Consider the following 27598-nt stretch of genomic DNA (forward strand, 5'->3'; position numbering starts at 1 on the left):
AGACACACAGACAGGAGGTGAGAGAGATGAGAAAGCGGAGAGGATGGAGTGCTTTTTGAAAAAAAGATAAGGAACAGGAGAAGGCTTGACACTGACAGTGGATGAAAAGATAAGCAAGTAAAGAGAAACGGATAGAAAGAGGACTGGTACAGTACATGAATACACTTACAGTATATTTAAGGAATGTTTAGAAAATGGAAAACAAGAATACTGATTAAGAAAATAACTGAAGTGCAAATGAGGGAGTGAGACTTCAACTTTATTAAACTAATCACCCTGCACTGATTGTGTTAACTTACAGCCATGAATAATATATCAATACAAGTACCAAAAATTTACAGATCTAGCAGTTTCAGCATAATGTTGGTTAACTGTGAACATGGGTTCTGTAATGTTTCAAGCTAAAGAAATACCACATTTTAATTTATACTACTTGCCATCGATCCAAAGTGACAGATTAAATAAAACTGCATTCTCTATGTCCAAAAAGTGCACCATCAACTTGGTTCCTTAAATTCAACAATACAATATATTACTAAAATAAATATGTGGTGTAGATAAAACAAACATTCAAAACAGTACTGAGTCACACACCAGCTTCTAACATTACAGACATGGAATTCTTCAGCTGAGCTGACCCTCGTACTGTTTCCGGAAACAGTCTCCAACAGGAAAGAACTCCCAGCAGCGTTCCTGGAACATCTTCCAAACGTATGATTCCTGTTGTGTTACAAAGTGCAGCGATCATGGTTCATTTTAGAATATAAAGTGTATCTCACGGTTTCACATTTCAATGTATTATTAAGAACACATCTTTCCCTCTGAAATAGTCCAAATATCTCTTTTCAATAAAGGTTCATGGCAAGCTGTACCTGTCCAGTATGTTCTGTGACATCTTTATTGATGAGATACATCAGAAAGAACCTAAATGGCAACCAAACACAAAACAAGTAATCCATTTCACCCCGAATCACAGTATTTTCTAGTAACATGATAGCTTTCTGTTAATCTGAGCCTTCGGCGCCCCACCGACAGACTGTTGGCTGAACAAACACAAAGTGGGAGAAACTTTTGGAATTTCAAAGTCAAAATCTGATTGGTTGAATTCTACAGAAGACAGAGTATGGTCACACTGGGTGGAACTTGAAGACCAGACCTTCTGCCATCAGTATGAAGGTCTGGCTACAGGAGACTAGATCTCTGTCCTGACTAGCTGCTCAACAGGCTATTTTTCCACCAGAATACTGCCTTTAAAATTGTGACTGAAAAAAAGGATGATGGAAAAGAGGCATGACTGATCTCTGACCAGTTGTACTCACAGATAGTTGGCCAGGTTGTGCTCTTGCAATGTGTGCGACTCAAAGCCATGGGGCACCGTGTCAAAATACTCGCTCCCAATGCCACAGATAAAACACTTAGTCTGCAGGAAAAAATTCAGACACCGCATTCACTGTTTAATTATACATGATCAATTAGTATAAAACCCACAGCTACACCGAAGAGCGGCTGACATAGATTAATGACGTATTTACTCACAGAGAAATAAACATTAATTAACTGAAGCAGTGTAGCTCTGATTTATAATTAAGAAATGTTTAGTTTTCGATAAATTTATTTAGTGTGTTAATAGGAACAAAAGATAACAGACGTCATAAATCTGAATGGATTCAGGATGTTAATGTGAAAACTCACCTCCATGTCTTCTTTAACCTGCTCCTGCTGGTCTCTCAACTCGCCGAATGCATCAATGATCAGACCTTTCAGATGATGACAACAGAGCAGTCACAAACACAATTAAGTTTACGCCAAACATTTGAATCCTGAGTATCATTCCACCCCAGGCATAAGACAATCCTCTAGCATCATACAGTCCTCAGATCTCTTCCCATGAACCCCCTCAGCATGTGAGAGCGTGATCTTTTTAATGAAGCACTCCAGTCCTGCTCAGCATGACTAAACAAAATAATTCAAACCGAAGACTTTGGCTTACTGTCCTTATTGTAATTAAGTGCACGTGCACATACCATACGTTTCTGTTCATAATTTCGGTAAACCGACTCTCACAATTACTCTGTGTCTTACCCTGAATGATGGCGAGGAGGATGACGATGACGAAGAAGAAGAAAGTGATGTCGAAGATGATACGGTAGAACTCAAACTCGTCACCGGCCGGGTCTTCAATTTCATCTCCGATCCCTCCCCCGGCTCGCACACCAGCGTACATGTGGAACATGTAACACTATGCACACATGAACATTAATATTTACAGATTTACTCACACTTTATTGTTTTATTCCTGCACCAAAACAGTCACAAAATTTTTTTTTTTAATAATTTATTTTTATATAAATTGATCAAAATGTACAGTAAAGTCATAATGTTATAAATATTTATATTTCAAAATAAATGTTGTTGGTTTTGAACCTTCTATTCATCAAAAAATCATGAAAAAATTTACCAGTTTCCACAAAAACATTGAAATAATATACAGCACAATTGTTTTCAAACACTGATAATAATAAGAAATGTGTCTTGAGCACCAAATCAGCATATTAGAATGATGTGAAACAGCTGCTGCAAAATCAGTTTTATAATAAATTACCTTTTAAATGGCAGTAATATTTTATAAGTTTACTGCAACAAGGAGTCAGAGGCATTCGGATCCATGTGCAGATTTTTACTAAGATAATGGTCACACAGGCAGAAATCAGGAATGGCATCAGGTATGTTAGGGATATCCAGAATCATTAATGGTAACAAGCAGAGATCAGGGCAGGCAGCAGAGAATCAGAGTCGGTTTAAAGTTTAAATATATCCTTAACATACCTGATGCCATTCCTGATTTCTGCCTGTGTGACCATTATCTTAATAAAAATCTGCACATGGATCCGAATGCCTCTGACTCCTCGTTACAGAAACTTTCAACAATCCAAGATAGACACTAGGAAAACCGCTCGGAAATGTCAGACAGGCTAAACAAGACTTCGCAAGTGATTGTGGTGCTTATATGTGTGTGTAAATGAGGTGCAGGTGTGGCAAGGAAATTGGCTGATGAATGATGTGCAGGTGTGGCAAGGTGATTGTGATGCAGTGACTCATGGGAGATGTAGTTCAGGTGTGGTGCAACAGTATGAGAGGTGCTAGTGTCCAAGTGATGATATGGTGACATCTGGTGGTTGATGGGTGGAATGGTCCTGAGTGGAGTGCCCTCTACTGAAGTTCATGGGCACTCCAGCTAATGATCGTGACAGTTACTGTTTTTACTGTTTTTTTTTTATATATATATATATAAAATATATGCAGCCAAAAAATAAACCTCAAACATTTGAACATTAGTTTAAGTCAATGATAAAAGAAAGATACTCACACTGAGCATATCGTCACATTTCATATCCACTGGTTCACCGTCTTCACTTTTGTTGTAAAATTTGCGGAAGAAGTTAAAGGCAACCACAGTGTAGAGATACACAACCACAGCCAACAGTCCCACTGTCAAAACCAGCTGAAATATATACATTAATGCTTAAACATTTGATTTCAGTAAGATAAATAAATAAATAAAAATTGAGTAGTTAACTATAATATAAATGTTTTATTTATTACAATGACATTATAATGTCAGTAGAATGTCATTCATATTTTTGAAGTGTGACTCGGGGTTTAAATACATTTTGAGGTCTTTGTATAGACACACAAACATAAACCAAATGTAGTACCTGTTTGCCATTATGTGTAACAGATGACAGTATGGTGCGCAGTGTTTTGAAGCCCATGGCGATGTCTAGCAGGTGGGCAGCGAAGAAGAAATTGTTATAATGGCCCAGAACTGACACAACCATATACCAGGCCAGGTAAAGGAAGGACTGAGAAAAAGAAAAACACAATTTATTTTTCAGATTTGACCGACTCCTCAGGTCTAATATTATGAGTGTCCAAAGAGTCAGGGATCTTACACTGTCAGTGAAAACCACTCCTAGCTTCCATATCTGGTACTTCACATCAATGGTGTTTAATCTGAAGCTGTGAAAACATGAGAATGATTTATTTGTTTCATTTTAAGCCTGTCATATTGAATGCTGCTGCCATCATCAGGCACACACTGAAATCATTTTTTCGATCTCTGCAGATGAACGGATTGGGCTGTTTTGCTGAACAGAAGCTGGTTTGGCTGGTGAAATATGGTATATATGGTAAATAGGGAAGACGGGGTCACAGGGTCTTACTCACAGGGCAACCTTTTGTACGGGCCTCTTGCTCTCCTGAGCCTCTGAGCTGAAGTCCAGAGCAGCTTTATCCAAACCCAGCAGCTCACTGATGCGTGTCGATCCATACAGCTCTCCATATTTCGCCATCACCTGCAGCACGGAAGGCCATCACAGAATGAATCAAACACAGAAAAACTAAAACACATTCTAGCTTACTGTACCACATTCAGGGAGTAAAGCATTATTAGTAGGGCTGAACCCAAGTATTAAATTCGGTTCATAATTCATCCCACACGGTTCATTCTACAGATATGAACGATATCTCAAAGCACGTGTCTTATATATATTATAGGTCTGCTGTTACTTGACAGCAGCACCGGACACTGGATTTATGATTTCCACCAGGCGAATGACAAATAGGAAGCATCCCACCGACTGACACTGAAAGAGGGACCTGAGACTGAATGTCATAGACACTTGTGAGTGATTCTGTAAATAACCACCAGCAACCAATCAGAACAAACTAGCAAATTCATAGCAACACTATGGCAATCTGGCAATCACCCACAACACCCCACCGTCAAGGCAGTGACATGACATTGTCATTTTTTTCTTCTTTAACATAGAAATCTGTTAAAATACAGTATAAAACAGAGAACAAATGAAAAACTAAAAAGAAAAGGTTTTGTTATTATCATATCATAATATTAAAATTATTTAAAAAAAAAAAAAATATATATATATATATATATATAACGTAAGAATTAGGATTAAACACATTTAGAATTAAGATTAAGACAAGAGTCATGGATTTTTAAGATACTTTATAGTCATATGTTTTAATGGTGAAAAAACTATTTTGAAAGTACTGTAAAATTAATAAGAATACTGCCCGAGTCCCAATGGTTGAGTTGTGATATACTGTTATACTATTGTTCTTGAACAGTTCTGAAGCTACATTTTTTGAATAAATATTGAATTTATTCATCTTACCTTCCTTTTCACAAATTTATCCCAATAATTACTTGGGTATGATCTGAAAAACAGCAAAGAAAACAGAGAATAGTACTGAAGTGGTGCAACATCTGTAATGTGTATTAGCAACCATTTGGCAATCACTGCTCATGCAGAAACTCATACAGAAGACTGACACTGTTTCAATGTTTTATAAATGCATATGTGAGCCTTTATGACAGCTCTTACGGTGTATTGATGACCATTCTGTCCCACTGGCCTTTAATGTCATCTTCAGAAGGTTGCTCTATGATATAGAGTCCGTCAAACTCCAGTTTACGAGCCAGCTCCTTTTCTCGCTTAAAAATGACCAAAGGAACCTGTCAAGGGTCAGATGATGATCGAGTTAGTTGAATGAGACCATATTAAAAGCATTTTTAAACCTGTAAATGAATGATTGATTTGAATTTTGAAATCTGAAAAACTAAGGAACTAAAGAAGAATGACCTATGACCTAAAATGTATAAAAACATTTCCGATTTTGCTCTATTTCTAAGTCACTTATTTGCAAAACTGATCAGATGGTCAGATGTTCCAGAAATGCTCTTTGGATAATCTCAAATCATTCTAAAAAACATGAAGTATTTCTAGACTGGTTTCAGACCCGCTGTGTGTTTAAGAGGTATAACAAAAGACAGAAAGGATGAAGGCATTATTTAGTCTAGCAAAGACATGTTTTTATTTTCATCAATAGAAATACAGTGGGTACTTGCACAGAACTTCAGTGCCGTTTGTGTGTGTGTGTGTGAGGTGTGTATAACCTTCAGACAGTAGTAGCCGATGATACAACAGAGTGAGATGAGTGTGTGCAGGACAGCCAGGCTGTGAAGAATCATTTTCATGTAGCCACTGTTCTCTTCTAGTTCAAAATAAACTTCCTGTAAATCCTTGGTGCGGTTGTCACGAAGAGCGATCTCCACACCTTCATCCTCATCAATGGTTGAGGAGACCTAAATAAAATCATTATATAGATGTTTTTGGTCAAATCTGGGTTTGCGTGGTGTAAACTGGTTTGGCTAGTATCTGGACAAGCCAGAACTACTCAGTTATTTCAGCTAGTTTCTCAATCCAAGTGGCCTCAAAACATAAAAACAGACCAGCCTGATCAACAACATTAAATCTGATGTTTTAGCAGGGAAATCAATACTCACCTTGTAAAACAGAAGAATAAAATTTATGGCAAAAGTAAAGAACAGAGCCAACAATCTAATGTTGTAGAAATTTCTTGCAAAACAGTTCTGCAGAGAAAAGACATACTTGTAGGTCGTCAGATCACATATGGATGTTCAAGACATCTTAACATCTGTAAGTAGCATGTATTGTGCAGCTGGAAAACAACAGAGACAGAGAGAGAAGCATACCAGCAGTTTGGTGCTATGAGAGCAGATCGTTTTCCAAAGAGCTGATTCCTGGACTTCTGTCTCATCTGGTTTTGAAGAGCTGAGCTTTCGAAGTCTCCGTTTAGGCTTCTTTTCCCCTTTATGTTTATCCTCATCACTGCAAAATGTAAATGCAATATCTTAGGCAGTTTTCGCAATGCACTGAAGAGTGGCGCATAATCCTTCAGAAATTATTCTTATATGCTACTCTGGTGCTCAGTTCTCTGTGTTTTCAATGTTGAAAATGGTTGTGCTGCTTAATATTTTTGTGGAAACCATGATACTTTTTTATTTGATGAAAATAAAGTTAAAAAGAGCAACATTTATTCAAAACAACATTGTAAATGTCTTTAATGTCATTTAATCAACTGAATGAATCCTTGCTGAATAAAAGTATTCATTTATAAAAAAAAAAAAATCTATTTTACTGACCCAAACTTTTGAACAGAGTTAGTGTTTTTAGAATTCAAACCAGCTCAAGAGACTCAAGAATCAGACTACACTGGTCAGCGTGTATGCTTTTGATTCAGAACAAGTCATTATATCAAAAGTAATTGAATTTGTATTAAATGTGAAGTATCTGTTAATCTTCTGCGGGAGTAATAGTAATTCCCAACTTCCAATTATATATATTTTTTACACTGTTTGAATTGTACAGGGTCTGATAATCCTCTGTACTCATGGGTACAATCAAGAAAATTCAAAGATATCTTCAAACATTATGTTCCACATGTTCATACAGAGTTTTATCTCTCCCCAGTCTGGAGCACTTACAAAGCTTTCTTAGTCTCTGAATCTTCCTCTTGTGCCTCGTGAAAATTCTCCTCACAGATTTCCACCTGTTTGTAATGTTAACAAATAAGACTTATAGTAAATTGACATAAACTGACAGAGACTATAGGGTTATTGAACACACACACACACACACACACACACACTTATATATACATAAATATAAATTTGATGGACACAAATGTTCAGAGTGGACACAAGTATCCACAAATGTTAAAATAAATGTCCAATTAGACATAAAAGTCAACTTCATAAACAATTTAAAATAGAGTTATAGTTTTGTAAGCTGACAATGGTATACTCAAGACTACTGACCTGATATTTGGTCGTGTTTAGAAAGTCATCCAGACTGCCATGTTGGTCTCTGCTCGACAGTGTGTACTTCCCTCCTTCCTTCTTCAAACACAAGCCGAAAATATCTGTGAGGAGCTGTGGGTCCCTGGACACTGCAGACAGATCTAGACCCATCCCTCTAAGATCACCGCGAGAAGAAAAGGCACTTGTATGACACGTATTATTCTCTCTTAGCACTCCTTCTCCAAACCCTATGGTCTCAACCATGGTAGGATCCTGAAGGTCACCTAAAAGGTCGGCCAGTTTCATTTCTTTAGCCACGTCAATAATCCATCCACTCAAGAAGATGTGGTAGAGCAGGTAAAGGAAGAACCAAACCAGACCTAAAAAGGCACGCGTGATAAACAACACAACATTGTGGAAGACAGAGAAGATCACTGAGATGATACTCCTGATGGTTATTCTTTTTAAGTGTTTTAAGTTTTTGGTCATCCTGTTGTCTTCAGGAAGGTTTCCATTCTTCTCCACCTTGTCCTTCTCCTCTTTGTCATCCTTTGCTTTCAGTTCGTCTCCACTCTCTGAACCAGATATTTGTGCAGCAAGCTGCATTTCAAAGATGGTGTCTTCACAGAAGTTGACAAATAGCTCCATCTTTTCCTTCTCTCCACCTTTATTCACCACATCAAAGATGAACTGCCTTTTGCTCTCCTTCACCTGAATCATTGAGAACACGCATTTGTATAAGACACACATTAGTAGACCACAAAAGCACATAAGCAAATGATTGCTTAATACCTGTGGTTTCTCCCACTGTGTCCGGCTGGATTCGCTGATCTCAAAGTAGACCCTTTCGATCCGTTTCCCGCTGCCCAGGATTTCGATCCTCCCCAGGTGAGGATGGAAATACTTGAGCACGCTGTCCGCCAGCTCTAGGAAATTCTGCAAGCGGCAATCATTTGGCATGTGTTCGGATAGATTGGTCAGAAGAACAGCCACGTTAAAGCCAATATCTTTGGCCGGTTCATGAAATCGTGTCACAAAGTCTGGGTAATCCAGAAGCTCGCTTTCTGCCGTCTCTGCACAGGATAACAGGAACTCGATCTCGGATTGAGAGTAGTGCTTGAAACCTTCCATGGCTCGGTGGAAGTCCTTTTTGGTAATGAGCCCTCTGCCGTCTGGGTCATATTCACGAAAGGATTCAGATGACGTGAGGTCTTTGAGTTTGAGGAACATATCAAAGAACTTGAGGATCATCTCCACATTGCTGGATGATTCTACTAGCATATCTACCATCTGTTTGCCAATGGTGCCATTCACTACATTTCCTAGAAACACAAAGAAATATTTGTATATGTATGTCTTCAGTGGAGTTGCTTATCACTGAATTGAACTTGTTTCATAATTGATTAACTTCACACAGTTACTAAACCGACTGGAGCTGAATAATAACACTATTGTCTATTATTGCAGAATTTTTTACTTTTTTGCATTTTTTGCATGCATTTTTAAGTTTGCATAAATTGTTCTGTTTCTTTCCTGTTTAATAAAGTGAAGCTGCTTTGAAACAAAGCACTATAAAAATAAAGTTGACTTGACGTGACTGCAGGACACTTAAGACTCGTTCACACTACAGCTTTTAGAGCGGACTTCGGAATTTGGTTGGTGCAAAGGTGGGCATCCAGTCATATGGATGCCAATACAGTTTCACAGTTGGTATGAAAACAAGCACAATTCGGTTTGTGTATCTAACAAAATGTAATACAGACTCGTTATACTGATATTAGTACATTGACATTGATTGGAAAATCAACAACACCACATTTCTAAGAAGCAAAAGTAAAAGTGCATGGGAAGATTTAAAAATATATATAAGATTCTCCTACCTTCAAGCATGGAAAGCAGCATTACCACCATGTCTTTTTGTAAGTCCATCAAATCCTTCAACAGCTCTATTTGGCTAGAATCCTGCAGACGCAAAACACCATTCTTTATTTTCTTTTAAATAAAACATACCAACTGTTTCTCAAGTCTATTATTCCTATGAGTTTCCTACATTTTTCTTTGCAATGAATAAATTAGCACATGATATTTAAAGTAATTTGTCTATAGACAAACCTGAGAAAGCTTCATTTGCATATGGGCAAACACATGGAGGAAGCCAACTACAGCATCCCACAGACGACTGTGGGCCAAACTCTGCTGGTTTCCTGTACACGGACCCTAAATTAGGCAATTAAAAACTTAATTGATATTAGTGAAAGAGATTAATTAAACGAGTGGCTTCACAACATAAAAACACCACATTGTGAACAAAGACAGACACCGCATGTGTGGTATTAGGCCTCTGAGATGCATTTATTTGAAATAAAATATTACAAAGCAGAGAATTACAGAATCTTAGGACATACAGTACTCAGTATCTATACAATCTGACAAAGCAAATTTTTCACTTGCTTATGTGCATTTACCTGAATGTATTCAGTGAGTGTGTTGAACACCTGCTTGGCCACGCTGATGGCTTTGGAGAAGTTGTGCTGACCACGCTCATCAATCACATCCTTCCCTGAATAATACCAGTAGAAATCACTGATGGACTCCTGTAGATATGAGGCCATCCATCACTCTCAGTATCAGACAAACAAAATGGAGGTGGCCTGTCAGCAGTGAATGGTTTATGGAAATATTTAGCGACAAGCTCTGCCTCACTTTTTTGGGCCCTTCTCCATCTGGTGGTGAAACGTTCAAACCACTTACAGCAGCAAACATGCATTTTTCATTTATATTACAGACAGGCAAAATTAAAAATGTTCATTGGGCTTGCCTGAACCCTGAGCAGATAGTCCACAGTGGAGATGACGATGTTGACCGTTGTGTTGTTTCCAGTTTGAGTCCGCAAGTAGTTCTGGAAGTCTGTGGAAGAAATATCAGTCTCCAGTTAAAAAAAAAAAAAAATTAAAAAAAAAACAGAATATTGATGCTGTTTAAGATTCATATTAATAATTGAATATGCTGCTGATATGATGGACCATGGTTTTATAGGACCATAGTGTATGCACTCTTTAGGTAAAATCAGTCTACAAATGGCTTACTTATAGTATGGTTAAAGTTGGATATGAGAAAGTATTTTAAGTATTTTAAGCATATTCCACGATACAAAACATTCTGCTTGTTCTAACCAGTATTATGGCCTTCACAAAGAAGCTGGAGGAATCGGAAAAGATCACAGGTTAGCTGTTCATCTGCCATTACTCGATCGCCTGAGAAAGAGAGAGAAGGAGAAGGCAAAATGCAGTACAGGCAAATTAATATCAATAAAAAGAAAATACCTTCCTCTTCTGATTGACACATTCGTTTTTCAAAGCACTTTGTTGTGAATGTCGGTGATGTACCTGAATTGTCCTCAGCACCCACTCCTAAACTCTCCGCTTTGATCTGCCTCTCAAACGCGTTCAAATCCAGCACGCTGTGACACACAGAATTACAGCAGCAACATCAAAACCACAGTCCTCTTCTTTATAAAATACAAACTAACACAGACGCTCAACAGACACTTCCAATTACAGCAAAGGAACAGATCGAAAGGGAAAAAAAGTGATGTAAAACGATGTTCTTTTCTCTTGATTATACCAAGTAACTTTTATATTGAACACAGGAGGAGGGGGACGGCGATAAATGAGTGAACAAAGCATTTCTTCACTTTTAGGTGGTTTGAGCAGCTGCTTTCTGTCAGGGAAATGTGTCACAATGCATTAGCAAATAACAGCTGAACCTGCAAGACTGCATTAAGCCAACCAGACTGTGAAAGAAGCCCACATCTCTCTTCTGTCGCAGGTAATCCAGCATTTTCTAGGGAGAATTCAACAACAGAGAAATTGAGCATGAAGTTGTTATATAAAAGTTGGTTTTGGCGTTAAATGTCAAAACTTTGTGGTTTTGCGTTATCACCCAAACATATCTGTAATCCAGCCTGACCTTTTCAGACTTACCTGCTGGACAGACGTGTTTCCTCCATTCAGGATTGCAATGCCCAGCTTTAATGTGGCTGCTACCATAGGCCCCATATCACCTGGTTCAAATATCACATCCAACTTAACAGCATAACATTTGAGCATTGACAATAATAAAAGTCATAGTCAGCTGACTCAAGATATCAGGATAAAGATACTGTATATGGTGACCTGTGTTTCACACAAGGGTTTTCAATCTTTTTGATGCCAACAACTCCCAAATATGATGATCCCCCTATGAGGGACTATTTTTTCTAAAATGTAGTAAAAGCTTCTTTAAAAAAAAAAAAAATAAAATAAAAAAGAACACTCGTATTATGGAATGTTGCATTATATTGATCAAAATTACAGTAAAAACATTTATATGGTTCTGTTTCCAATAAATTCTGTTCATTTCCAATTTTATTCATCAAAGAATCCTGAGAAAATGTTTACAGTTTTCACACAAATATATATAATAAATAAATAAAAAAAAATTGTTTTTCCCCCATGTTTTGACTGATACCTGTGCTGGCGCTGAGGTTCTGTAAGACCATCTCAGCAGCTCCGCGTTCGTGAAGTCGGGCCTGCTGATACAGCAGCCTCTGCTTTTCCATCTCTTTTTCCTAAGATAATTAATTAGTAACTCGATCAATTCACTAAGAAATAAAACATACCAACTGTTTCTCAAGTCTATTATTCCTGAAGTCAATCATTGATTACGTAATTAATGAACCCAAATACAGTAAATAACTGTGTCAGCATCCTCAGACTTTTCTCCTACAATTAAATCAATAACAACTCAGACTGCCTTCATCTCCATTGTTCACCTCAAATGACTTCAGGCCATCTTCATCCTGGTCTTCCTCACTTTGGCAACTCTGCAATGCAGAATTACAGTTTAGCTTGAACGCTGCATGTGTTTTGTGGCAAAAAGGACGGATTTTGCTCAGAATGTCCTTGCAAAGCTTCTTACCTTGGCCATGATGTCAACATAGCACATGAACAGGTCATCATCCTCAAGCTTACTGTAGATACAAGTGACAAGAGTGAACCAGGAGAGTTAAGATGTGTTTCATAACTTTCATAACATATCATTTTCAAGCATGGTTCAAATGGAAAGACCAAAATTTAAGGCAGGATTAAAGATTTGACATTTCACATATACGGGGCAATCGAACATACATATCCTTTGTAATAAATATATTGAATATATTGATATCTAAATATTTTTCCTGATTTGTTAGCTTAATGACATGTTAATTGCAATCAACAGTGCTAGCCAAATACCCTGTGGGTTTTTATATGAAACAAGTTGGTTAGGTTGCTTCCATTGTCTACATGCAAACAACAAACAAATGCATGAATCAATCACACTCAAACACACACATACAAACCTCTTCTCAGTCAAGGCACTTTGACTGAAGAGACTGATAAGCTGACAGAGTGGATCGATGTTGTTTCTCTGCTCCACTCCCTCCTTCAGGATCTCTACACGAGTTGCTTTCTGATGGGTATAAAAGTATTCCTTGGGTTCTATCTGGAATTTTCTATGTATTCTTACAATTTGTGCTTCACATTGCTAGAAGAGACTGTCCCATTTTGCAGAAATCTTTCTAATATGACGATTTGAATCAATGTTGAAAACAATTGTGCTGCTGGAATTTTTATTTTTTTGTAGATTTGTGGAGTACATAAACTTACATCATTGTGGTAATATTAATGCCACTCATAAATTGAAAACTACTATCCAACAAACCCATTACAAAAAACTGAATTAGTCACCTCAGGGGTGCGTTTCCCAAAAGCATCGTAGCTTGTGGTAAGTGGTGGTGGTAAGTTCCAATGAAATCTATTGGTAATGACAGAACTTGCGACCATAGGTGCTTTTGGGAAACGTATCGCAGGTTGGGGTATACATACGTCATGATTAAATGGCTCGACTGGGGAACACAGCCAATCAGAAACGCACTCACAGCCAAATCCTCAATTAGTCTGTCCTCAGGTGAGTCACGCTCTGCATTCAGCCAGACTCTCTCATAACCCTGCAGGAAAAGGTTCACCGCTCTGTGCCTGCAGAAAAAGACAAATTTCATGTTAAAAGCTAGTAATTAATATTGGTTGCAGCCCAATGGAACATAAGGAATATGACAGAATGTCCTCTTTATCTGAGTTAGTTCAACAATATTGCAACGCACAAGTATTTCTGCTGCCTTCAGCTTTTATAACTCGGGTAATTCATAATGCAATATCAAGAGTAAATGGACTTGTCATAACTCTCTTTGCAGCAAACCTGGGGAGATTGTACAAAGGAACCATTCTCAAACAAGCAACTACAGCCCGTTTCCTCTGCTTAGACAACATCCTATGCCACACTGCCCTCTTCGTCTTCTGAGGGCGCTCCACCTGACAGAAACACCATACAAACAGCAGAAATGGTCAAAAATCTCGACTGAACTACACTGGATCATGTTTGAATTTATTTATATGTGCCAGCAATTATCATTTGAAATTAATTGTAGTAATTCATTCCCAGTCTAACCTGATCCAGATGGAAAAGAACACGAGCCATGCTTAAGATCCTCTCAACACTGAGGGGATCTTCTGAGTATTCACACATATCCTGGCAAAAAGAAAAAGAAAAAGTGAGGTGAGGTGAGGTGAGGAGGCTCAAATAGATTTTTCACAGTACTTTATCGGCTCTTTCGTAAGTTGTCTTCTGGCTCACCTGTTGCAGGCTGCTTCGAATGTACGCTCTGATCTCATCCTCTGTGTCCCTCTAGAAGCAGATGTCGGGAAAAAGAATTAGGGTATTTTCAAGATGAGGAATGGATTGATTTTGCAAACATTGTGATTATTGATCAGTATGAATAGATGTACCTGAGAGAAACGGCTTTTGGCATGGGTGACCAGGCCCTGATAGCCATGGCAACATCCGTTCATGGCAACCGAGAGGAGTTTTTTTGGTGCCGCCATAATGAGAGAGGTGTGTGTGGAGTAAAAATCACCCTTCCTCTTCACCTTTCTCCTCGCCTGGTTGCACACCCCCCCCTAATGAAAAATCATACAATTTAGATTCATTCAATATTATTGAACAGCATATTTGGGTTGAGTAATGACATGGGCATTTATTAAAGTCCCTGCAAGCCTCTGAGATGATAAACCAAAGATGAATTTATTTTCAAAGAAGAGTGTAAAAAAATGTGGACAAAGCAAACTTGGTCAGGATTGAGGAACTAGAAAGCAAAAAGTATTACACGGTCATTTACAGACTTAATGAGGGGAAAAACAGACTGTGTTCAAAACACGTAATACAGTATTAGTGAAATGAAGAGACCTTATACATCCTGCTTTTGCTGCTGTTCACCAGGAGTGTCATGTTGTTGATTTCATTTTGAACAACAAAGTTCTGTTCTTCCCATTTGAAATTCTAAACAAAAACAAGTGTGTAAAAGACCAAATGTTTAATGACTGCACAAAGGGTACAAATCAATAAAGAAAAATTTGAACCGGAAAACTAAACATTTACCATTAATTAATTTTTAGAGATAGATGATACAAAGGGGACATTGGCAATTTGTGTCTGTAATATATTAATATTTTTTTTTTATCATTTGAATTTTTTTTTTCGTGAAGTCATTTCAGAACATTAGACAGACAAAGAATCATAATATCGTTCTTTCTTATAAGGTTTATTTGAATTTGGTGTTCAAACAGGCATCATTGACGTAAATGTGGGTGACCATGTATGCTGTGAGCTGGATTTCTAAAATTAAATACAACACAAATATATTCCAACTATTTATTAATTCATAGCCAACTTTGATTAATTTTTCCCTCGTTTGAGTTAAATCACAGACATGTTGTTCTAATTTGTTTAATTTATTTTTATTTTTGTTAATTTGTGGCCACAGTTGTGCCATATGTGGGTCTCTGTACATTTTAACTTCAAAAGATACAAATTTTTCAGGACATTTTCTGATAAACTCTTTTACTTACATAAATGAAAATTGCATTTTGCATTATACGACCACTCTAAAAGGGGTAGAGTAAATACTAGATATTAAATCATTGTAACTATCATAAATATGACAGACTTGCTCACATGAGATTTAGCCCAAAAAATGAAGACTTCAGCTACGAGGGAGAACAGCTTCTCAGCATTTGCGTCCACCTCTCTCAGCCAACTCATTCTGATGATACCAAACACAAGCAGATAAACCAAAAGTGAATCTGAAACTGAAAACCGGTTGAATAATGCACTGTTTCTCACCTGTGGATGTCTATAAATGGAATGAGTAAAGGGTAAAATGTGTAGATATCTTGGACCAACACAGTAAACCTTTCCTGGATGTCTAACTCCTGCTCTGAGACATCGCCACCCCCCTCTGTCTTCAAATGCTCCTCCTCCAGGAGCACTGACTCCGCCCTCTTCCTCAATTTTTCCATCAAAGGCAGGAAGTGGCTCTTCAGGAGGCGTGGTTCTGCCTTGCTGATGAGAGGCTGGCCAAATACTAAAAGAAATGCTCTGCTATTTATGGCATTCGAAGGTTATATTAGTACCTTCCACTGTAAATTAGAATTCATTACAATCACAAAGTTGTACTGCACTTCTGTGGGTTTTCTAAAATAAGTGCTTAAACAACACATTAAAATCCCCATCATCTAATAATTTACTTCTCTACAGGGACCAGCTTACCTGCGAGGCGTTTCATCCAAGCACTGTCTGCGGTCCCCAGATGAGCGTGGATGATGGAGAGGATATGACCCAGTAGGGCATTAGCATGCTGGGGTGTGACACAAGAAATGTGTCCCTCCTGGGATGCTTGGATATCAGCTTCCCCCCAGCGAGAGACATAACTACACAGCAGAGGAAGCGTCACCTCAGTAACCTTTGTTAAAAGGGCATGACGGGCCGCTGGTCCTGCCTCTACGAGCTCTTCGACCTCTGAGAAAGCCTCCTGCAAAGTGGGGAGGAGCCTACAGGCTCTGCCAGCTAGAAGGACCACAGCAAAATCCATGAGGAAAAATAACATGCAGCAACGAGAGAGTGTTCAGGTTTTTGTGTTCTACTGAACTTTTCTTGCCTTTACCTTCACTCTCTTCATTACTCATAGTGTCGGAGAGGGAATGAAGGTCAGTCAGCTCCAAGAAACACACAGGAAAGGCTGCAGATAAAGCAGCCAGACACTCCCCCAAGACCGACCTCTGCCTGTCAAAACAAAGATAAAGGCTGATCGGCAGATGAACTACAAACCTAGACATGAGCTAATAACTATGGAGTGCACAAGTCTCATAAGGACAAACTGAACAATAAGTAATAACAATAATAAATAATCAGAATAAAATGATAAGAGTCAAACACCCTAATTAGCACAATTTGCTTAAAACAACACATTTGTTAAACTGTTGGTTCTCCCTAAAATGGTGTCTGCTCAAACCTGTATGCCTTGTCTTTGTGCAGAACACAATAGGTTTATAGTAGATTATTTACACAGTTATTATGAATATAGTTGAAAGTCCCCACTAAATAGAATACCACTAAAGCACCATAAATTATTCATGTTTTGTGAAGTCATACAATATTTTTGTGTTAGATGCGGACTCATATTGAACATAACCAAGACCTCTTCGGGGAAAAAAAGCAAAAAAAAAAAAAATATATCAAGTACCACACCTGTTTTCTAGACTGATAATAAGAAATGATTCTCGAGCACCAAATCATAATTTTAGGGTGATTTCTGAAGGATCACGTGACACTAAAGACAAGAGCAATGATGCTGAAAATTCAGATATGCCATTGCAGGAATAAATGACATGTTAAAATTAATTATATATCAAATACACAATGTGTCTAAAAAAAAAAATCTAAATTGTAAATTTTTTAAATTTAAATTGTCATTTTAGTTCTCAAACTGACATGTTTCTTTATTTTAATTAAATAATTCCTGGCATGGTAATCATAGAAGAATTCTTAAAAAAAAAAACAGTTTGATCAGTAGAGTAAATACCAGTCTGTCCCATCATATGACCTTAGAAGACTTGGAAAATAGTGCAAGAGAAGTATAGACTACTTTAAGGTGCATCTATAATGATTTTTTTGGAATTGACAGGCATGAAATAAGACAAAAAAGCTCCATTCCTTCAATTTCCTTGTGTTCCAACAACAAAAATAAAAGCATGGGTTTGAAACAACATGATATGAAATACTGACAGGATTTTCATTTTTGAGAAAAATAATCCTTGTGATAGAGTGTTACCTCTCAATGAATGTACCACTGCAGGTGCCAAGAATGTATAGACAGCTGAGGATCCTGTAGAAACAGGAGTGCACTTCATCCACTGAAAGAAAAAAAAAATAATTTATTTTTAAAAAATATATATTTTCTTCTAGCGTTTTTGCAAGCATTCTTACATCTTTGAAGTTAAGAGCAAATATAAAACTGATTCTACTACAAATCATACCATACTGTGTGTGAGATTTATTCATAAAACAGTTGAATTGCAAAAGAGGAGTAAAAGGGGTGACATTTTTTTCTAATGAAATGGTAATGAGTTCATACAGAGCAAAAATGTACAGTATGAATGATTCAACACATGATGCTGCTGTTCTACAAAAGTGCTCTTATCGCAGAGAAGCCTGCTGCAGTCCTGCAGTGTGGCACAAACAATGTTTTCTCTTGCCAGTACACTTGTGAAAATAATTGTGTATACAGGTAGAAGTAATATAAGTTCATGTTCAAGAGGTAAATTCTCTGGTCACAGAGAATGTGAATGATAACCAAATCCCGATTGACAAAACAGTGAGTGTTTTCTCACAATCAGCTCCTTTGGATCGGGTTCAAAACAGTATAAAACATTAGTGAACGCACTTTTTGAGCTTAACCTAAAGAGAAACGTCCTTGTCTAGAGGCCTTTTTGAGAATAATCAATTCAAAAGAGAGGCCAGTTTAAAGTGTTTTGCCATTTTTTATGCCTTAACTGCACATTCCCTATAAAAAGATATGCCCATGGTCAAACATAAGAGGGGTCAAATACAGGGCTGCTCCAGGAAATCAAGTGCCACTCTAATTGGCAAAACAGAGGTAACTGGAAAGGGAAGTGATCTGCTCAACCCAAAACCTTTGTGAATATTTTTCCACTGCCTTTCCACAACCTCCATTTATTTTCCCTCCATCTGTTCATTCATCATAGGACACACTAATCTGTTCATTATTCACCCAATTAGCTGCTGCTGTTTCTTCCAACCATTCCACCCTCTTCTGTTCTTTCTTACCGATCAGTCCCCCTCCGTGCTGCCTCTGGGCGTCGTGCAGGAATAGAGCGGTGAGCACTGGGATCAGGGCAGCGGTGGTGTACGTTATGACCTCACTGTCTCCCCTTCCTTTGGCTCGGTTCAGTCCATCCCAGGTCACATTATCTACCGTTAGCTCCAGATCTTCTGCTGCGCCTTCAAAGAACGACCGTAGCGACAGCCTGACGGATTCGGTAGTGGTTTTCATTAACATCCTAGACAATCACAGAAGAATTAGAATGAGCTTAGAAAAAGGCTCTTACAGCCACATCGCTGCATTCGTTTGAATTTTCAGCATCATTACTCCAGTCTTCAGAGTCACACGATCCTTCAGAAATCCTTCTAATATGATGATTTGGTCCTTAAGAAACATTTATTATTATCAATGCTGAAAACATTTTAATTTGGAAACCATGATGCTTTTTATTTCAGAATTCTTTGATCTCTCTCTTTCTCTCTCTCTCACTATATATATATATATATATATATATATATATATATATATATACAGTATTGTTCAAAATAATAGCAGTACAATGTGACTAACCAGAATAATCAAGGTTTTTCGTATATTTTTTTATTGCTACGTGGCAAACAAGTTACCAGTAGGTTCAGTAGATTCTCAGAAAACAAATGAGACCCAGCATTCATGATATGCACGCTCTTAAGGCTGTGCAATTGGGCAATTAGTTGAATTAGTTGAAAGGGGTGTGTTCAAAAAAATAGCAGTGTGGCATTCAATCACTGAGGTCATCAATTTTGTGAAGAAACAGGTGTGAATCAGGTGGCCCCTATTTAAGGATGAAGCCAACACTTGTTGAACATGCATTTGAAAGCTGAGGAAAATGGGTCGTTCAAGACATTGTTCAGAAGAACAGCGTACTTTGATTAAAAAGTTGATTAGAGAGGGGAAAACCTATAAAGAGGTGCAAAAAATGATAGGCTGTTCAGCTAAAATGATCTCCAATGCCTTAAAATGGAGAGCAAAACCAGAGAGACGTGGAAGAAAACGGAAGACAACCATCAAAATGGATAGAAGAATAACCAGAATGGCAAAGGCTCAGCCAATGATCACCTCCAGGATGATCAAAGACAGTCTGGAGTTACCTGTAAGCACTGTGACAGTTAGAAGACGTCTGTGTGAAGCTAATCTATTTTCAAGAATCCCCCGCAAAGTCCCTCTGTTAAAAAAAGGCATGTGCAGAAGAGGTTACAATTTGCCAAAGAACACATCAACTGGCCTAAAGAGAAATGGAGGAACATTTTGTGGACTGATGAGAGTAAAATTGTTCTTTTTGGGTCCAAGGGCCACAGGCAGTTTGTGAGACGACCCCCAAACTCTGAATTCAAGCCACAGTACACAGTGAAGACAGTGAAGCATGGAGGTGCAAGCATCATGATATGGGCATGTTTCTCCTACTATGGTGTTGGGCCTATTTATCGCATACCAGGGATCATGGATCAGTTTGCATATGTTAAAATACTTGAAGAGGTCATGTTGCCCTATGCTGAAGAGGACATGCCCTTGAAATGGTTGTTTCAACAAGACAATGACCCAAAACACACTAGTAAACGGGCAAAGTCTTGGTTCCAAACCAACAAAATTAATGTTATGGAGTGGCCAGCCCAATCTCCAGACCTTAATCCAATTGAGAACTTGTGGGGTGATATCAAAAATGCTGTTTCTGAAGCAAAACCAAGAAATGTGAATGAATTGTGGAATGTTGTTAAAGAATCATGGAGTGGAATAACAGCTGAGAGGTGCCACAAGTTGGTTGACTCCATGCCACACAGATGTCAAGCAGTTTTAAAAAACTGTGGCAATACAACTAAATATTAGTTTAGTGATTCACAGGATTGCTAAATCCCAGAAAAAAAAAATGTTTGTACAAAATAGTTTTGAGTTTGTACAGTCAAAGGTAGACACTGCTATTTTTTTGAACACACCCCTTTCAACTAATTGCCCAATTGCACAGCCTTAAGAGCGTGCATATCATGAATGCTGGGTCTTGTTTGTTTTCTGACAATCTACTGAACCTACTGGGAACTTGTTTGCCACGTAGCAATAAAAAATATACTAAAAACCTTGATTATTCTGGTTAGTCACATTGTACTGCTATTATTTTGAACAATACTGTATATATATATATATATATATATATATATATATATATATATATATATATATATATATATAGCTAAATTGAAAACTCCCCTTTCAAGCAGAAGTGTATAACGAAGGACCTACAAATAATTTTACAATTTCTTCTATATCACTGCACTGAACATACAATGTAGCATTAACTACCTTCCATCCAGGGACTGTGCCAGGATTTGTAGGCAGCTCACCAAAGCAAGGGCATCATTTCCTAAGAGGGAACATGGCATTGAGCTCAATGTAATCCAGCCAGTAAAAAGCACCAGCTCCTAATTTATGTTTTCACGGGAAGGTGGGTTAATAAAAGTAATGAGGTATGAAAGCATTCACCTCAGCGATACAAGACTGGGGTGAGTGAACAATGGCTGTGGATAATGCTGAGAGTGCATGAGATGAATAAAAAGTGCCTCTAAATTAAAAGTGTTTCTAGATAAATAATCAAGCCGATTTTTATTGCATACGAAAAAGAAAGACACAAAGGAGTATGAAACAAAAAAAAGACACTGATCCCTTACCAAACAGAGAGATTCTGCGTCTGGCTAGAGCTCCGAGTTTACAGAATAAACTAGGAAATAACAGGAGAGAGGATGAATGTAAGAGAAAGAACGAGGGAAATGAATGGGAAAAAACAAGATAGATGGAACTGAAAATATATAATGACAGTAGCAAAGGTGGACATGCAATCAGCCATATGCGTGTACGCACACACACACAAACAGTACACACATTTCTCCATCATTGTGTAGTTTTTACAGAGTGAATTAGATTTTCTGTCTCCTGAACATTTTCAGATATTTACTACAGGTGCACTCAGTAACAATGTTTATGCTTCACTATTAATATAAAAAAATAAATAAAAAAAAAATAAAAAAAAAATCCACATGTAATATGTTTTGAAATGTGTCACAAACAAATTCTTTCAAAAAGAGTAAAAACTCAAGACTTGAAATGTATTTGCTGTGTGCCCAAAAAGAATTACATGCCAAGATGTTAGCAATCTTCTTTTTAATAAAAAGTGCAAAAATTAAAGTGCTCAGTGAAGAGATATGCTTCTTGGACTCAAAATGGCTTGGATGCACAATCATGCAAGTTCTTATTTACTGTTGCATGAATGCTCTGTCACCCATGATTTATTCCATGAGCTAAAGCTTTCAAATGCGTTTTAAACTGAGCAGTGTCTGGTCATGTGGTCACAACGCCCATAAGGGGACCTACTCAGTGTAAAATAACACAGCTTTTATAAAGTTACTGAGGACCGCTGACTTATGTAAGAAAAGCAGACTCACATAATCACATGCAAATGTAATCATCACAAATTACCTTGTAGCCATCTCTTTTTCTTTACTGGTGGACTGGCAGCCATCTCTAAGTGAACACATTGTAGTGGAGGGGAAGTAGGGATAGTGATTTTTGAAGTATTGATCTAATAGTGGCAATACAACCTGGGACAGAAAGAAAAAGAGGCTAAAAAAAAACAATAGTCACCAGCTCAAGAAATGCTCATTTTGGATTTTTGTAGTTTTTGTAGATTTTTAGTGCACGATAATGAGACTGATAGTTGAGGAGGTCAGGGAACTGCTGACTGTTATTGTTATCGATCTTCATGTGGGAATGAGAGAGTTTTAAACAGCAAGGCAGCATATTGTCTCAGAAACAGGGATGCACAGCAAAACTTGACGTCTAATCAATTATGGGATCAAACAATACATAGCTAATTATCTGCAACAACACAAATTTACCATGTCCACTGTGGTTCAATTACAAAAACTTTGAACAAGTTGAGACATTCTCTTGGTTGCATATACAATAAACAATCCCAATACACAAAATACACATTTGTAGTGTCTTAAAAAGTATCCATTTCATTTGGATAATTATTTGGAGATCAGATCAGGCAGTAATTTATATAGGTCTGTCATCCTGACTCAGTTCGCTGCTATGCTGTGATGAATTCTCATAGATTTCAGTGTAAAGTTCTGTTCCAAATGTCTGACCTGCAGTAAAGATAACTGACCTTCATGAAGAAATGAATTTGCTGTTCATGGGGAACTTTCTCAGTCCTGTTAATCTGCCCTCGCGCCTGAGCAACCTCTGCAAAACACAAAACAAAATGACAAATTCACTTGTCTACATACTGAATATAACATTCATATCTGAATATCAACATTGGCTCTATGAATGTTTTAAAACAGAATTAATATAAGACCTAGTAATTTGATACCTATTATATGGCTTCAAAACTACTGTGAATTGTATTGTTTTTATTGTCTGAGCTTGACAGCATCTGTCTACATCCCATTTGATTATATAAAAATGAGCTACAGTCATTTTTTTTTTTTTTGCATTAGGATTTGGAAAGGCATGAGGACGACTGAATTTTGTGTAAACTTTCTTTTTAACACCCCTTTCAGATTAGTGAGGCCTTGAAATTACAGGGCAGTTATATAAAAAGACAGACGTGCAAATAAATAATGGGAGAGAAGTGGAGTGGAAGAACAGGGGAATGTGTGTGTGTCTAACCCAGCTCTAGTAACTGTTCGTGGGCTTGCTCAGTGAGACAGAGGGCTTGCTGGAGCAGGCCGTAAGCGAAGCGGCTCACAATCGCTGGGGAATCAGCATCTGCCACCTCTCTGTTCCTGTGCAGTGAAAATCCAGTCGTAAAAATGAAACGGACACTTCAAAAGGCATGAGGCTCTTTCTAGTATTCAGTAGCAGGAAAGCATCCTCACCTTCTCACTGAGTACCCATTGATGTGGAAGAACTTGAGAACATCTTGAGCTTTGTCTCTGACTCGACTCTTATCTTTAATGCTCAGAGCATCATACGGTACAAGCAGAGGGTGACTGCCCCCTCCTGGACAAAAAAACAGCATCAGCATTAACAGCACAAATGATTCTAGTCCAAGTTGGTTTTGATGCAATGCTCATTGTTAAAAGAGTTATATATAAGCAATGCATTATGATTAAGAAAACTGGTGACAGTTATTAAATTCATTCTTGCACTTAGTTTGCCGCCTAAGTAGTCAGCGCATATTACACAGCTCTCTGCAATAGCTGACTGTAATATTTTTAAATTACATTTTTTAGACATTTTGTAATAAGCAGGATAGTGTACGGCAGGTTATTGTAGCACTAGAGAAAAACACTTCAGGGTGCTACTGGTGATTATTTTGTAACCTTATTAGTTTATAGAAAATATTGACAAATATGAGTGCAAACATATCAAAGGTTAAGAATTTGCATACATTAATCTTTCATTGCCTATACCACTGTAGTGCACTACACTACACAGCAGTTTGTGGTCTGTATAATTTCTTAATATGAAGTCTTGCATGCTTTTATTGTATTTACTTCATCAAAATATAATAGCAATAGTTTTGTGAATTATTGTTAATAGCTGTTTTTCTGTTTTAATACGTTTTTAAAAGTAATTTATTCCTGTAATGGCAAAGCTGGCTTTTCAGCAGTCATTACTTCAGTCTTACTTGATGATTCAAAAATCATGGGTGATTTGCAGCTCAATAAACCTTTCTTATTATTGTCAGAGTTGAACACATTTGTGGTACATTTGTTAAATATTTGATGAATAGAAAGATTTACAAAACAGTATTATTTGAAATAGAAATTTTTTGTGACATTATATATGTCTTTTCTGTCGATTCTATTTAATTTCTATTTATTTATTTTATTATTATTTGTATGGTAGTGTGTATATATATATATATATATATATATATATATATATATATATATATATATATATATATATATATACACACACACACACACACACACACACACACACACACACGTGTACTATGTACATCCACACCTCTCCCACACACACCTTACACCCAGTATTCCTATTTCACAGTGTTTTGTTTCACTGTAATACGCAGGTGGCTGCAGGAACCCTAATTTAATTCACTGGATCATTTCTCACAGCAGCCCATCTGTAACACACACCTTTACTCTCCAGCTCCTGCAGTTTCCTGGCTGCCCAGACGTGATGATAATTCTCAGCCAACCGCTCTGCCATGGCCTTCAATACCAGATTGAAGAGTGCAGTTATTTTTAATCCTGTTAATGTACAAAGCTGGCTTGGGGCTATATAGACAGTTTATGAGGCAATTTCTAAAAATATGTTTTGTTAGTTGGATTTCAAAACTTTCAAAAAGCTATTTCATATAAATAAAAGCAGTAGTTAATCTTTGGTCCCTGTCGGACTGGTTTATATTATATGGAATTAATTGAAGCTTCTTACATGCTGATCCCAAGTCAGAGTGACGCTGCTGGTATCCACAGGCTTTGGACTGAATGTGGAAGCTCCTTCAAAAGACAGCTATTAAAAGACAAAACACAATTTATGTTCTCCAAAGAAACACAATGCGCTTATCTGGTTTGATATCAAGCATTTGTCAAACCGAGGCGCAGTCTGTTTTGAATGCATCCCATGTTCTCTGAAAAAGCAATGTCTTTTAAGAGCTGTTAATCCAGTCTTGGCGAGCACAGAAAGTCTATTCTGAATCCCAATCGCTTTGTGGCGTGTGCAATACAAAACAGTAACTGTCATTTCTATTTATGCAGAAGGAATTTGCCTTGATGCACAGTGGTCAAAGTGGAAACAGACACAACACACTGGTCTGCTGAAATGCTAAAACATTTTAAGAGATAATAATGTTACCATTATGGAAAACAATTACACAAATAAAATCAATTAAGAAAATTATTTAACATCAATGCTGCATTATTTACAATACTACCCATAATTTTAATATTTAATTCCATTTTATTTAATTTCATTTTCCAAACACAAAAAGCATGGGTGCTAGTGAATATGCTGTCCCAAGGGCCCCAAAACTCTAGCGGCACCCCTGATGGGCGCAATGACTCAAAAAAAAATGAAAAACAGAAAAACACAGAGAAAGCACACATTCTTCATCAGAGCTTTGCAGTTCTCAGTGAAGGTGTCCATTACCTTGCCAGACTGTGAAATCCTTCGAGCTGGGTTGCGAAAGCCTTGTGACTCCCCATCATTGGTCCTCTCAATAGTCCATCCCAAGCCCAGCATGCATTTCACTGTCTCTTTAATGGCCCCTCGATAACCTTCTTTATCCTAAAATACAGAGAAACCTCACTGTGTGAAAAGTGTACTAAATGATAAACTGCATGTTGTTGTTTTTTCAGATTTTTCATAAAAATTCTGCAAATCTGATGTTGTTATTTGTAATGTGTGTTTGTCTGCATGTTTTGTGTATGAGGAGAGTTTGCTACCTTCTCAGATAGAGCTCTGTAAGGTTTAAGGAGTGGGTGAACTTTAGCACTCTCAGAAAACTGTTCTCCATAAACCCAGCCGTTCCCAAACTAGAGAAGAATGATCAAACAAATAGCTTTAAAATTATAGGATTGCCAAAGTTTCCACTATATTCTCAAGAAAACACCTGTAATACAAAACTTCCTACCTTTTCCAGGGACCATTTCTCATGTGTATGTTCAGCGTATTTGTTCACCACAAACTCAAGCATCTCTGGGATTGTCACACTAAAAATGCATGAAAAATTATTTACCACATATCGAATAAACGGTCATTCACACTACACTTTTCAGAAACATATGAAGCGAACTTATATATACAATAAATAGACATTCAAACTTCACTTTCAGAAGATGATGAAGTGATAGGGTGGTCATATGCGCCGTTCATATGGGACAATAAAATCCCAGCCAGGATTTTAATATTGCCTAAAATATCCAGGTTTTGGCCATTTGCACTGTGCAGATTGATTGTTGTGTAACATTCATGACAGCTATAAAGAGCAGAGCAGACGGCTCCTTATGCTTTCAAATCGCTTTCACGTGTTTGTTCGTTTCTTTTGACTTGAAGCATTTAGGAGCACCTTGGTTTTTTGGGGGGGATTTGTGCGCAGCAATGCTTCAAGCCAATCGAACGAACAAACACATTCGCACATTTACATCACTTTTATCGTTCCCTCTAGATCTCACCTTCTCACACGCAGCCCCACAATTGGTCGATTATGTACAATACCTGCATGTTATTGGTCAAACTGCTCTGGATGTTTTAGGCAATATTAAAATCCTGGTCGGGACGTGTCCCGTATAAACGGCGCATATGGCCACCCTATAAGGTGAACCTCTGAGATTAGTGCTGATCTGAAAGATTCTCAGAAGATCTCAGTGCAAATGGTCCATCAAATCCAGCTCAAGTGGGTCTGTTACAGCTGGTTTAGGATGTGTTTTGGACCTTTAAGTCTTACTTTGAGGTGTCCAGGGGTCGAGGACAAAACCGTCTCTCTGAATTCATCGTGGAGTGTCTCTCTCGTCCTCCTGTGCAGCTCAGGTCAAGGTGGTCGGGAGGAATCGCCCCGGCAACTGCACTGAGACAACCCAGGGCCAGTTTAAAGAGGTCTGGATCGTAAGACTGTGACGAGATTGAAAAACATTTTGATGGTGAAATTC

The 27598-nt window shown here is 37.7% G+C and overlaps 1 protein-coding gene across 1 annotated transcript in view; it reads right to left on the reverse strand.

The window, feature by feature from the left end:
* Positions 1 to 238: 238 nt before the first annotated feature.
* Positions 239 to 27598, reverse strand: part of ryr2b (ryanodine receptor 2b (cardiac)) — a 49261-nt gene continuing 21901 nt past the window's right edge. Inside the window, 53 exon segments of the mRNA XM_026285638.1 lie at positions 239 to 720; positions 873 to 924; positions 1320 to 1420; positions 1693 to 1757; positions 2083 to 2239; positions 3368 to 3502; positions 3717 to 3863; positions 3954 to 4020; positions 4228 to 4355; positions 5199 to 5241; positions 5409 to 5539; positions 5981 to 6169; positions 6371 to 6457; positions 6581 to 6716; positions 7373 to 7437; positions 7706 to 8398; positions 8480 to 9009; positions 9568 to 9649; positions 9800 to 9904; positions 10153 to 10281; positions 10506 to 10594; positions 10861 to 10941; positions 11074 to 11147; positions 11454 to 11530; positions 11671 to 11750; positions 12197 to 12296; positions 12501 to 12551; positions 12647 to 12698; positions 13068 to 13177; positions 13647 to 13743; positions 13964 to 14076; positions 14213 to 14293; positions 14399 to 14449; positions 14551 to 14721; positions 15008 to 15100; positions 15776 to 15863; positions 15944 to 16184; positions 16370 to 16666; positions 16764 to 16882; positions 17931 to 18012; positions 18947 to 19179; positions 21273 to 21333; positions 21638 to 21687; positions 22443 to 22564; positions 23137 to 23213; positions 23643 to 23758; positions 23852 to 23975; positions 25088 to 25163; positions 25386 to 25463; positions 26100 to 26237; positions 26396 to 26485; positions 26584 to 26662; positions 27397 to 27560. Coding sequence (XP_026141423.1) covers positions 625 to 720; positions 873 to 924; positions 1320 to 1420; positions 1693 to 1757; positions 2083 to 2239; positions 3368 to 3502; positions 3717 to 3863; positions 3954 to 4020; positions 4228 to 4355; positions 5199 to 5241; positions 5409 to 5539; positions 5981 to 6169; positions 6371 to 6457; positions 6581 to 6716; positions 7373 to 7437; positions 7706 to 8398; positions 8480 to 9009; positions 9568 to 9649; positions 9800 to 9904; positions 10153 to 10281; positions 10506 to 10594; positions 10861 to 10941; positions 11074 to 11147; positions 11454 to 11530; positions 11671 to 11750; positions 12197 to 12296; positions 12501 to 12551; positions 12647 to 12698; positions 13068 to 13177; positions 13647 to 13743; positions 13964 to 14076; positions 14213 to 14293; positions 14399 to 14449; positions 14551 to 14721; positions 15008 to 15100; positions 15776 to 15863; positions 15944 to 16184; positions 16370 to 16666; positions 16764 to 16882; positions 17931 to 18012; positions 18947 to 19179; positions 21273 to 21333; positions 21638 to 21687; positions 22443 to 22564; positions 23137 to 23213; positions 23643 to 23758; positions 23852 to 23975; positions 25088 to 25163; positions 25386 to 25463; positions 26100 to 26237; positions 26396 to 26485; positions 26584 to 26662; positions 27397 to 27560 — 6693 coding nt within the window. The 3' untranslated portion in view covers positions 239 to 624.

The sequence above is a fragment of the Carassius auratus genome, chromosome 17 (genome assembly GCF_003368295.1).
Source record: "Carassius auratus strain Wakin chromosome 17, ASM336829v1, whole genome shotgun sequence".
NCBI lineage: Eukaryota > Metazoa > Chordata > Actinopteri > Cypriniformes > Cyprinidae > Carassius > Carassius auratus.